This window comes from Cavia porcellus, unplaced genomic scaffold (assembly GCF_034190915.1).
Source record: "Cavia porcellus strain 051 isolate PalLab524CR breed Dunkin Hartley unplaced genomic scaffold, mCavPor4.1 scaffold_31, whole genome shotgun sequence".
NCBI lineage: Eukaryota > Metazoa > Chordata > Mammalia > Rodentia > Caviidae > Cavia > Cavia porcellus.
In genome coordinates this window covers 14647197-14660476 of record NW_026947514.1, presented here as the reverse complement: position 1 = coordinate 14660476, position 13280 = coordinate 14647197, and the positions used below count along the sequence as shown (strand labels likewise).

Here is a 13280-nt window from a genome sequence, read left to right as displayed (position 1 = left end):
CTGAATACAGGAAGGCAGTTTCCTACCCAACACCTAGTGGTTTGAGTGTCTCCCTCAAAGCTCATTTGTTGCGTGTTTAATCCTCAGTACAACAATATTTAGAAGGCAGTTGGACCATGGGAGTTTTGCTTTCAAGAATGGCTTCCTGCTATTATGACAAAAGTGGGTAATTCATCACAGAGGATGAATTTGGCCCTTCTCCCTTCCCTCCTGAGTGCTGCCTTCTGTCATGTATAGCGCAGTTAGGAGGCCCCCACCAGGTGTGGCCCCTTGATCTTGGACTTCTCAGCCTCTAGAACTGGTACTGGAGGTGATGAGATCCTGGACAAGTTCCTCGGTTCTTGTATGTGATGAACAAAGAATTGGACTTGGTGTGGGATGGTAAGGAAACAGAAACAAAATTTAACTAGGCGACAGTACTCTTGCAATGAGCAGGCTTGTGGCGGTGAAATGAGACATGGCATGAACACAGAGAGCATTGGGTTTAGAGACTTACAATATTGCTCTCGATCTAGCGCTCCTCCTGTGGGTCTGCTAGTTTGATTGACAGGTGCTGAGTCATGTCAGCTGTGTCTCTTGCACATGTCCTTTTGATATAGGGGAATGAAATGCCCAACCTTCTATGTCCGCGAGTTCGTGTTCTCTAAAACCGAAGAGTGAATTTTAGGAACAGCAGAGGTGAAGAGTAGAATGTATTTATTGAGAGAAAGGAAGCTGCTGTCTGAAGAGAGACAGAAGGGGCCTCGAGCGGGTTGTCAGGGACTCTGTCTTTTCCAGGGACTGAGTACAACCATGGGTTCAAGGTAGGGGAAGGCAGGGAACTGAAAAGACTCATGGGCATAGAGTGGGACATAACTATAGTTAGCCAATAAGATCAATAGTTCAGATAAAATTGATTACATGAAGGACAAATGTGGAAAGCGGGCATTCTTACAGAGCTGTGACTCCTTCCTAGGGGGATGAGAACTAGAGTATCAATCCCAGGATATGGGTGCCTTCGTACAGTCTTTTGTCTTGAGGCCTGAGCCACAGCAGGAGGCGTTAGCTTTCCTGGCAGGTACCAGGTGTCTGCACTGCCTCTAAGGAGGATGTAGCCCTATCTCACTGCCTATAATATTTCTAACAAGCTCAGCTGCCTGCAACACTTTCCTGTAAGTCACACTTGGATGTACACAGGCATGAACCTTCAATAAGGTCAAGGTGAAGAAAGGTTACTGTAGGTTGTGCACAAGGGTCTGGTGCACATGCACCCTGGTTTGGGATTTTAAAAATTTCCAGGGCAGGCTCCGAGATCTCTGTTTATCTTATCTCTGCCCCTGAGTAGTAGGCCTTGGGACAAAGATGGTGGTGGTGGTGGTTAGAGCAGGGGTAGTGGTGGTGGTTTCAGGTTTGTGGAGAGGAGCAGTCCTAGAGTCCCAGTTGCACTGTTTATATCAGAATTATGAGCCAAATAAATTTCTGTTGACTATAAATTACCTAGTTTATGGTATTTCTTTATAGCAGCTTAAAATGCCAATATAATAAACTGGGTGTGGTGGCACATGTCTATAATCCCAGAATTTGCGAGGCAGAGGAGGAGGATTGCCAGGAGTTGGAGAACAGCCTGAATTATTTAGCCACATGAAACAAAGACAAGACAAAAGAAGAAAATAAAATGCCAATAACAAAAGGACAAAATATAGCATAGAAAAATAGGCAAAGGAAATTAACTGGCAGTTCATAGAAAAAGAAACATAGTTATTTTGTGTGTTAAGAGACTAACCTCTGTCAAAGTTAAGGAAAGAAAAACTGAAACAACAATGCTGTGCTACTTTTCACTTAATGAGGTGGGGAGAGGTGCAGAAATTGTGCTATCCGGGGTTGTCCAGGGCTGGGAGTAACAGCCTGCAGCTGAACGCTGTCGTTGGCAGTGTGTTTTGGCACAGTCTGTTTGGTGGCTGTTTACAGCTACTGATGAGACTTTAACATGTATGTGCTCTTGGGGCACAAAAGTTCTTCTCGAAATTTTTCTTGAGGGTTTTTTTCATACAAGTGCACAAAGATATGTCACATAGATGATTTTATAGTATATTTTATGGTAAAAAAATGCGGAAGCAAGCTAAGGCTCACCAAAAAGGGACCATTAAGTAAATTATGGTCTATGTATCACTGGGACATCATATAGAAATAAAAAGTAATGAAGTAGATTGCTTTGATATGGAAAGAATGCCAAAACACAAGAGTGAAAAAAATTAACTATATTACAATGTATAGTGTGAGTCTGTTCAGGGTAAAAACATGCAGAGCTGTCTGTATACTTCATACAAATAAAATTTCTTTAAGAAAAACACTCAAGAAACTGCTAACAAAGCCCCTGTGCATTGGAGTTTGGGGCTTTTACTTTTAATTTTGTATCCTTTTGTTGTGTTTAAATTTATTTAGCATAGAGAAGTATTTTATAAGTTTACAAAAAGTCAGTTGAAAAACTGTATAGGAATTTGTTGGCAACATAAGTATATTTCAGTCTCAAATTCCTTGTGACTACATAAATTCATTTCTGTGGCTGTCAGTCAAGTATGTAGATATTGTAAAATAATTCAGTGCATCCCCATGCTTGCACAAAATGCTCATGGAGGCAGGAGTGTTCTTTGTAGCAGGTATAGTAACCTTTGGCAGCTGTAATTTAGAAGCCTTACCCAGTGGGATGCTATTGCCTTAGGGTAAGAAGTTCAAATATAATGCGCATCAGAAAAACCACGCATGTGGAGCTACCTGGGAATTTTTATTAGGATTTTATGGAACTGATAAATAACACCCTGTTCCTGAAATTGAGAAATTTGTGAGAGATACCCACAAAATGTAGACAAATAGAAGATGAAGCACTAACTTCATGGAGAATGGAGGAAATATAATTTTGTTCACAGAAAGGGCACACGTGAGTTTGCATATTTTAACCATAAATAGAATCATTCAGTATAGTCTGATGTACAGCATTTTAAAAAAATTATTGGCTTTAATTCTTTTTTAATTCATTAATGTTGTTACTGATAAAAACAGAACTGGAGCATGTAGCATTAGGTCTTCAGCCCCAAAGCCTTGATCCTCTCTTATCTCTGAGTTAGACTAATTTGAGCTAGACTACCACAGATAGCAGGTGTGGTGTTCCCTCTGCAGCTTTCTCCATTCAGAAGAGCCTAATATATTTTCATAAAAAATATATTAACATTAATGATTTTATTTTTATTATTTTTTATTATTGCATAATATTTAGAATGAATTAGTAAATATTTAAAAATTTTTTTCCATTGAATTTTAAACATCTTTAGATACAACCTAAGTAAACAAATCTCCTTAAGAATTTTTAGCAGCTTTTAAGAGTTTGAAAGGAATCTAGAGACCCAAAAATTTGAGAGACTGTTCTGATAGAATCATGAGAGATAAGAAAATTCTAGAAGTTGTTTAACTCTTTTTCAGTAGCTAGAAGCTCTAAACTTGGTGCTAAGGAGAGGCATACCATGTGGTATTGCTCTCCAAGAACTTGCCAAGTTTCATGGATTCTAAAAGTAGATATATTTTCACATACTAACATCTCTGAAATTGCATGCTATGATAGGTAGTATTTTTTTTTTTTTTTTTTGAGACAGTGTCTTGCTATGCAATTTGAGCTGACCTTGAACTCATTTTGTAGCCCAGGCTGGTCTTGAACTCGCAACAATCCTTCTGCCTTGGTCTGCAGAGTGCTGGGATTACAGGTGTGTGCCCCCACATCCAGCTGGTAATATCTTTTGATCCCTTAGTCAAGTGACTGTTGTCACTGAGTTGTCAACATCTGCCAGTGAAAAAATTTGTTAGTTATTCCAAACGGGGCGAACTTGGCCTTTGCTTTCTGATTGTTGCCTGGAAGCTTTCGTTGACACCTGCTGGTGTGATCAAGAAAGCACAGGCAGTGGCATAGCAAAATAACTGACTTGGAAGAAAATCCCTGAGAAAATAGAACATACTGCTGGGAAATGGTGTGAGTGGATTTTGAATGTTCTCAACACAGAAATGAGAACAAAGTGTGGTGAGGAATATGTTCGTTATCCTGATGTGGTCCTCCCACCATGTGGACGTGTAGCAAAGCATCATATCGTACCCCGTAAATATGTAAAATTATTAGTTGTCAAAAATAAAATTAAAAGAAGAAAAGCTGTATCACTGACAGACATGGATGGCCATGTTGAAACAGGATTCAGAAGAACTTGGCTCATCATGCAAAGGAATGCTTTATTCAGTCTATTTTTATGTGTATATTATAGACAGTATGCAAGAGTGATCTGCATTGCATTTAGATCTAATAAGCCTATCAGTAAGTATCAGTAAAAGTTCCATGTTTAGAAAAGGATTACATAGTGTTTCTTGCAATTGGCTGAGGTTTTTGGGTGTAATGAAATATGATTAAAATCTTACCAAAAACTATGAGCATCAAATATGTGGGTCACAGGAAATTTCATCTAAGCTGAGAGGCAGAAGAGCCATGGAAAGTGAGCACACAGGAGACTCTTCATGAAGGATGCAAAGCCAGAACTGAGCCCTTAAGGTGGATTTGAGAGATACGACATTTATTAATAATATTATATGAGCAGGATGTGCTGATGAGTGAGTTAGTCAGGAGGCTGAGGCAGAAGGGTGACTTGATCTGGAAGTTCCAGACTAGCCATGGCAGTATAGTGAGCCCCTATTTTGATAACAACAACAAAAATAATATATTATGATTATCAGTGTTTTAGAAAGTATATAATAATCACAGAAGGTTTTGTTTTTGTAATACTAGGGATTGAATTCAAGTCATTTGCACCAAGTTACATCCTTAGACCTGATTTATTTTGAGAGAGAGTTTTAGTAAGTCCCTAAATTGACCTGGGTGGTCTCAAACTTGTAATCCTCATGCTTCAGGCTCCCAGAGTGCTGGGATTACAGGCGTGCACCACCATGCCCAGCTGGTTTCTTCAGCTGTTAATTAGATATGTAACTATTTTTGAACTTGGTCAAGTTGCCATCATTTCTTCCCTAGATACTTTGTCTCCGTGCTACCCTCCCTCCTTGTTTTTGTTTGCCTTGCAGTTAGCAGCCAAGTTTTACTCTTTGAAAAATGCACAGTATGATTATGTTACTCCTCTTAATTATTTTCTCTGGATTTAGAAAACAGTTTGAAGCTCTTCCCATGGCTGGCTGCCTCTTTGGTCTCCTCCTCTGCTACTGTCTTTCTTTCCAGCCTTGCTCACACTTTGTGTGGCTCTTCTAACTGTCTTCATCTTAGGCTTGGACATTTGCTCATCTCTGCAGCCAGAGTGAGCTCCTCTGTGTGTGCTCACGTCTTGATCCCTTGCTTCATTTAATCTCCATCCAAGTGGTTCCTCCTCTAAGGTGACCTCTCCTTCTGCAACATCCTGGAGCTCGCTCGCTGTCTGTCTCCTTACCCTGTGTGTCTTCACATCACTCTTCCTTGCCTGACATTGTAGGCCATATTTATTCATTTGCTTGTAGGCTCCCTGAGAATGACTTCATCTTTTTGTTCATATTATGTCCCCGGAGCCTAGGCTAGGATCTGACATGTGACAAGCTCTCAATCAGTATTTGCTGAATGAAGGAGCTTAAATTGGTCCCAAAAAAATAATTTCTCATTCAGTGTTAATAAAACTTTTCTGTCTCGGTGGAGAATAGGAAATGAACAACAGCTCATCAGCAGCTGAATACTACAAAGAAGTTTTGAAACAAGACAATACTCATGTAGAAGCCATCGCATGCATTGGAAGCAACCACTTTTATTCTGATCAACCAGAGATAGCTCTCCGGTTTTACAGGTATGTTTACATTCAATTTATAAACTACCTACCTGTGAGGTATTAGTGAGACAGCAACAAAAGTAGGATAGAAATGTAGAGAAATAATATATAGGTCACATATAGATGAACCTAAAAATTCCAACACTCAGATATTTTCTGAGCATTTGAACATCTAATAATTTGAAATTGTGGATGTTAGCATCTTGCAGAAATGCACCTGCGAAAATTGACAGAGTTTCTTTTTAACTTACTGTAAGAGTAAGTCACTTACCACTTTATCAATAGCAGCTTCATAGTTACATAAAATCCTTAGCATCAGTACCTGCATTGATACCACTAAACATAAGACACCGAGACCAAAAGAGTGAAGAGCAGCATACAGAGAACTAGATTCCACGTTTGAACCTTGATGAGGGTCTGAAGCAGAATCACCTGTTGTGTGAAGTTCTTTCAGCTCATCTTCCAAATATTTTTTTTCAAAGTCTAAATAAATTATGTTCATTGGTGCTCTTTTGAGGGCGTGCTGAGTTTAATCTTACATATGCCTTCTAAAATACATTTTAAAACTATGATTTTCTCTTCATTCAAGGAATGAAGTAACATACAATGAAATGACTGGCAGCTGACAAAGGTTCTTTAAAATACTGGAACTGTAAAACATATAATATGCATCCCATGTACATGCAGCTGAATACTTCACGTCTTCAAAGTGGGTCAAGGCATTCGCAGTCAGCTGAGTTGAATTTTCATTTGCTTAAACTCTCTTGTCCTTTGCCCTCTGGGATTAAGTATGTCTAGTGGCAAAACAGGGCTCGTGAGATGCAGATGCAGCATGAAAGCTGTAGATAATATAGGGACCCACTGATGGTATCTTCTTGGTGGAAGCTCATTGGAAGTCAGTGTAGATAGTTACAAAGTTCAGATAGCCAAAAACAGTATTCAGTTCAGCTGACGACTTAGAGAAAAATGTGACACATAGTCCTCACATTAGGTTGGAGGGTCTCAGAGATTTACCTCCAGGGACTAAGGCTTTCTAAAACTAAAATGCGACGGTTTTCTTTTGCATGACTATTTCTTATTTTATTCTGTAACAAAGCTTTTAGGGGAAAAAGAAAGCATAGATAAATTGTTTCTGACCTTGACTTGGGACATATTCCCCATGACTAACACCATTTATAAAAGAGATGCTTTAAACACCTTTTCATTTACAATAACCTTTTTTATTTATATTCTTTGTGGGTGTTGATAATAATAAAATGCATTCATTTCTAACTTTGTGAAAAATACATGTTGTAACATTTGTAAAGTCGGTTAACATTTGTGCTCTTTTTGTTTGAAAAGGCGACTCTTGCAGATGGGCATCTATAACTGCCAGCTTTTAAACAATCTGGGGCTGTGTTGCTTCTATGCCCAGCAGTATGATATGACTCTGACCTCATTTGAACGTGCCCTCTCTCTGGTGGAAAATGAAGAAGAGGCAGCTGATGTCTGGTACAACCTGGGGCACGTAGCTGTGGTATGTTAGGTTTTGATAGCAAATTTCTGTTCTAGAAAAATAAATTAGTTTGAAGACATTTTCGGGCATTGTAAATCCTGGCTATAGTATTAGGTGGGAATTTAAAGATTTCTAGCAGTCACCACAGCTCATGTTATATCCCCTAGTTATTACCCAGAATTCGTACTTGACTCCCACCAATGGGATTTGCTGTCTCTGGGTAGTGGGAAAGATTTATCTGAGGAAGATAGAGAGAGGGTTGGGGAAGGGGTCAGTGAATGGCTTCACACATGCAGATGTGTCTTTGCCTTTCAGGGCATAGGAGACGTGAATTTGGCCCATCAGTGCTTCAGGCTGGCCCTGGTCAACAACAACCATCACGCTGAGGCCTACAACAACCTGGCAGTGCTGGAGATGCGGAAGGGCCATGTCGAACAGGTCAGGGAACACTGACACCAAGGATAGTCTGCCTCCTTCAGAGAAAAGCTGTCACCTGTGGCTGTCACTATACAATTTTAAAATGAGCTTTACAATCTGACAGGCCTGGGTTTGAATCCCAGCTCCTTTATGAGCTAGCTGTGTGACCTTGGGCAAGTTACTTTCTGACTCCAAAAGAGAACATTTGGTTTTATAGGATGCTATGCACCGCCCTGCTCTTCCCTGTCTTTGCAAACTCTTCCATTATTGACCATCTGCCATCCACCATCATGCTATCCCTGCCAAAACTCTTAGGAGCCACTCTCGAAACCTCTCTTTTCCTTCTTCCTCCACCATCCCTGCCCCAGTATCCTATTCAGCAAACCTGTGTAGCCCTCCTCAAAGTCACATTGTGAGCCTGGGCCTCTTGTTCCACCCTGCTGCCATCTCTGTCTTGCTCTTTTCCCACACTTACCTCATGGGTGACTCATTGATAAATACACCCTCCTCAGAAGGGCCTAGGAGAGTTAAAAAATGTTTATAAGAAAAGATTATTCCATCACCATCTTGCTTAAAATCCTTCAGTGCCTGGCATTTAGAGTAAACCTGGGCTTTCAAACCTGGCCTGTGAGGCCCCACATGACGTGGTCTGTGCCTCCCTCTCAGCCGGCGAGTGCCACTCACTGCTTCCTGCTTTCTCACCTACTTCCGGCCTCCTCAGCTGCCTTGCTGCTCTGCAGATGACGCGGTGCTCAGTCTTCTTCCGTCAGGGCCTTCAGAATGTCCCTTCTTGACCTTGCAATGTTAGGTTGCTTTCTGTCACTCAGTCTTAAATGCCACCTCCTTAGAAAACCCATGTCAACACCAGTCTCAAGGAGACCAGGGGCTAGCATGGCTCCTTTCTATTTTTTTTTAACTTCTGCATAGTACTTCTCATTTTATCAGATATTATTTTATTTGTGTGTAGAACGCTGGCTGTGTGAAAGCAGGGACCTCATGTGCCATTTAGAGCTGTATTCTCAGCATCAGAAATAGTACCCAGCACATGTTAAAGTGCCCAGTCAGTGTCTGTGGAATAATTGCACTATCAATAAAATAGAGTAATAACAGTACCTACCTGAAGATGTGTTTATTACTGCATATTAATTGTGCAGAATAATGAGGTTCATTGTATACATGCTGTAACATACTTCGATCATATTCAGACCCCCTTTTACCAGTGTTTGCCTTCCTCTCCTATTTTTCCCGTTCCCTTCTTCTTACCTGATAGTCTCTGCTGAATGTGATTTTGTGAAGACTGGATCATCTCTGTAAAGTCGAGGCATGGTATTGAGCACAGCATAGGTGCTTAATGAGTTTTATTATTATTGTATAAATAACAAAAGCTAATTATATTCTCACAATATTAGTGGCAACTAAAGGTAACTATTACTACATCTGCCATTTTAGAGATGAAGTGTTGGAGACTGGAAGAGGGTCTGTAGTTGTACCCAGGGTTACAGACGTAGTGAACAGTGTGCTGGGACAGACACTTGCTCTTCAAACCACATTGCTAATAAGGGCAGAAGCATAACTTTGTTTCACAAATTCTCTGATTTATGAACATTATTCTAATGTGGACATTTATTGTGTCCTAGAACTTTGCTCAGGTCGACATGAAGCCAGTGCTTTTGTGATTCTTCTTTTCTAATATGTAGGGATGATTTTTCTTTCCTTCCTACTACTTATAGTTTCTCTAGGATAAAATTAACTTGAAATGTTTTAGCAAAAGGTTTTCCACTAACCTCATTATTAATTAATACCTACCATCTTATATGATATCCTTTTATTTTTCATTTCCAAAAGATACATGAATTTGTCCTTGGGGTCATGGATACAAGTTTTGTGTTTAACTACAAACTGGAAGTCTGTTCAACAGCGTGTTATGCTGAGTTTGTGGTCTTAACGACATAATTGAGTGTATCATGCCACTCAGTGGCCTGTGCAATATATGATCCTTTGAGCCTGCAAGGACCAAACACTCCCCCCCGCCAAAGTGTGGATTTTATGTTTTGAGAACAGAATTTTCACTAACAGAAAGCTCATCATTTTCCATTGCTATTTCCTTTAAAAAACCAGTCTGCAGTATAATACATTCCTGCTTACTGTCATCCAACACAGCTCTTTAGGCTTTGAAGTTTATTATGGTTTGTTGGTATTTTTTATAAAAATTATGTTAGGCAACATGTAATTAGAGCATACAACAAAAACTAGATTAAGAGAATTTTGTTTACCATTAAACTTACATTTTACAATGTATATCATACTAAAATATAAATTTTACAAGGAAGTGGTTCTCAAATATCTTTTAAAAATTACTTTTACTAGTACATGCTTGGAGTAATTAATAATTACATTCGTTGTAGAGAGTTGGTAAATGTATATAAATTATCTTAGTTCTTTTTTCTTCCCTTTCTCCACTTTCCCCTTCTCTTTATCCCTATATATCCTTGTCATAAAATAACTTTTAATGTACTCTAAATTTTCAACTGTCTTATATCTTCTGTTTTTTGAGGTGCTTACAGTTAATATAATTTTGTTAAAATAACAATAGTTAACTGTATTTCTAAAAAGGTCATTCATTGTATTTCATGAGATATGTCATCTGCATATATCACAGGATCATGCTTATTTAGGTGTTGTTGTAGGTGAAGAATTTTTTTTTACTAAAAAAAATACCACATGTAATACTGACACATGCTCATATGCCTTTGATATATCTTTTGTTTTGTTTTTTTGCAGGCACGAGCACTGTTACAAACGGCATCGTCTTTGGCACCCCATATGTATGAACCACATTTTAATTTTGCAGCAATATCTGATAAGGTAGTCTATTCTTTTATTAATTTATCATCTGATCTGTTTCTTGTTCTTTCATGGCTTCAAAATACAAATAAACAAGAAAATTCTAACTGTATTGTCCTGAACAGAAGGTTAATTTTTCAATCTGAAAGAAATGATTTTTTTAAAACTCTGACTTATTCTGTATACACACACTACCATCTATATTGCATCAAGGTACAGTTTAAAATAAACGTTATCACCAGATATTAACTAAACACTATTATAAATTGCAGATGAAATATTTTCTGTCTTAAAAATGATATTTAATCATTAAAAAAAATACTCAGTTTGCTTTCACAGCAAATGTATCCTGTATGTTATTTATTGATCACATTACCACAGTGTTTCTGTCATGATTGGTATATAGTTAGGGATATTAGTGAAAGCCATTTTAATTATGAACAATATGGACGAAATGGGATTGTTAATACTGTTTCAAGCTAGTTAATATCCAAAGGCTACAAGGGATTATGTAAAATTTGTTAATAATATGAAAACAAAAGGGAATGCATAACTAACTATTGCTTGGAAACCACCCTTTAACTTGGAAGGTGGATCTATCCTGAAGATACAAAAATGGTTCAAAATGTTTGATGTTAGAGTCCTTATTGATAAAATACATAAAAAATGTTTTTTTTTTTTTGTAGCAGGAGTATGAGCCTATCTGTACTCTCATTTCTGTTTTGAAAATAGAAAAAGCTGCAATTCATAAACTGTAATTTTCTTGAATGATTGAAAGTACCAACCACTGTTGTAGGTGTTTTGTACTTTTCTGGTTCCTTCCGCCTCAGACTCCCGAGTGTGAGAATACAGGTGTGCTACTCTATCCAGCTATGTTTTTTGGTTTTGTTTTTCTTTCTTTTTTGGTACCAGGGATCAAACTCTCAACCTTGTGCTTGCCAAGCAGGCACTTATGCCACTGAGCTAAATCCCCAGCCCCCCGGCTATTTTAGTGCACAAATAAATATGCTACCAAAAAAACCACCAGACTTGAATTACCTAGGGTTTGTGCATGTGTATGTATACCAAAAAATTCTGCTATTTTACAAGTGCATACATTCAGTGATTTTCAGAGTATGTGTGTTTTCCTTTGGGACTGGACTTCAACACAGAGTTCATTGGAAATCAAAGATTTTTTTATAAACTGTTAAAAACAGTTCTTCCTAACATTATTGTGTTGGTACCTTTTAAGACCTCTCAGAGAATATCATTATATTTTAAATACAAATTGTTTGCTTGAATTTTCTGTCAAAAGATAAATACGCTAGTCAAAACATGTCTTGTAGTATGTTACAAATAGTTTTCCTAAGCTATATAAAGTGATCTGTTTAAGCATTCAAATGGCAGTTTATAATACTGCCAGTGACAGGAAGAAAACACAGATTTTTGAATTCATAACTAGACAGCTATATTGCAGCATAAATGATATAATTGGTTATTTTTCTCATGTAGTTTTTGAGATAATCTAGGTGAAAGAATTCTAAAATTAAAGTAGCATAATCAAACAAGTAACCTTTAAGAGCCCTTTGCATTTCTACAGCATCAGCCTAGTATTTTTTTTCACTCTGTACTCATTTTTTTCCTGTTCGTATTCTGGTGTCCCTTATAGATTGGAGATCTACAGAGAAGTTACATTGCCGCACGGAAAGCAGAAGCAGCGTTTCCTGATCATGTGGATACACAACAATTAATCAAACAATTAAAGCAGCATTTTTCTACACTCTGATAGTTCCTGAGACCAAAAATGTTTTTACGAAAAGCTATTATACAAACACAAAAAGTAGTATGTGTGGAACATCTGCAGTATACTGTATGCTGCGCAGAGTACCTAGTGAAAGCCTGCAAGAGTTTTCACTAGAATGTATAATGAAAACTTTATAGTAAGAATTTTATACATAGATATTATGAGATACAGCATTTAAATATTTACAAGTAGATCATGAAATCTCTCACATTGTATGGTGGATGCTTGTTTTATTTTACCATATTAATAATTACCTCAAATTTTCATAATTGTATATTTTTAAAATCCTTAAGCATCAGGCATCATACAACTTAAGAAGTCTGGAATCTGCCTTTAAAACTAATAGTGTGTCTTTATCCTAAGCAGAGAATAAACATTTTTTTCAAACTTTTTAAATCAAATATATATTATGCTTTAAAATAAATCAATATGTAAAACATCAACATTCTGTCATTTTCTTGAGTTTTTGTTTTATTCATCTCAATTGAAATGAGATGTATTCTTGTATTCTTATAAATGAACTCATTTAAAATTATATGCCACCAATTTTGTTTTATTCTTGAAAAGGCATGTATAGGATATCACCTTATTAAGATAAGAACGTTAAGGTTGGAGTCCACCTGTGGTCTGTCCCAAGAAAGGGTGGATTGCGAGGTCCTGGGATGGTGCTTGAACTTTCTTGACCATTTCTGGTCAAGAAATTGTGCTCTCATTAACGTCATTAACGTCATCACACAAGAACATGTGGAATCAGAGCTGCTCATATCATATCTTGGGATATGACTGTACCATTTTTTGTTCTATTTTTATTTTTTAACTTCATGAATACTTTGAGATTTACATGCTATTCATACTTACCTTACCATACTTAGCTAATAGAAAAAAAAATTTGAATTCAAGGAATGATAGATTGTTAGAGAGTAGAGAGAACTTCAGA

General features: G+C 37.7%; 1 protein-coding gene across 2 annotated transcripts in view; it reads left to right on the top strand.

The window, feature by feature from the left end:
* The window catches only part of Ttc8 (tetratricopeptide repeat domain 8), a 51124-nt gene extending 38338 nt beyond the window's left edge, over positions 1-12786 (top strand). For both annotated transcript variants that reach the window (XM_003472465.5, XM_023566127.2), the window contains 5 exons: positions 5683-5822; positions 7146-7320; positions 7615-7737; positions 10498-10581; positions 12209-12786. In XM_003472465.5, the coding sequence (XP_003472513.2) occupies positions 5683-5822; positions 7146-7320; positions 7615-7737; positions 10498-10581; positions 12209-12325 (639 nt within the window). In that variant the 3' untranslated portion in view covers positions 12326-12786. The remainder of the gene's footprint in view (positions 1-5682; positions 5823-7145; positions 7321-7614; positions 7738-10497; positions 10582-12208) is intronic.
* Positions 12787-13280: the final 494 nt, after the last annotated feature.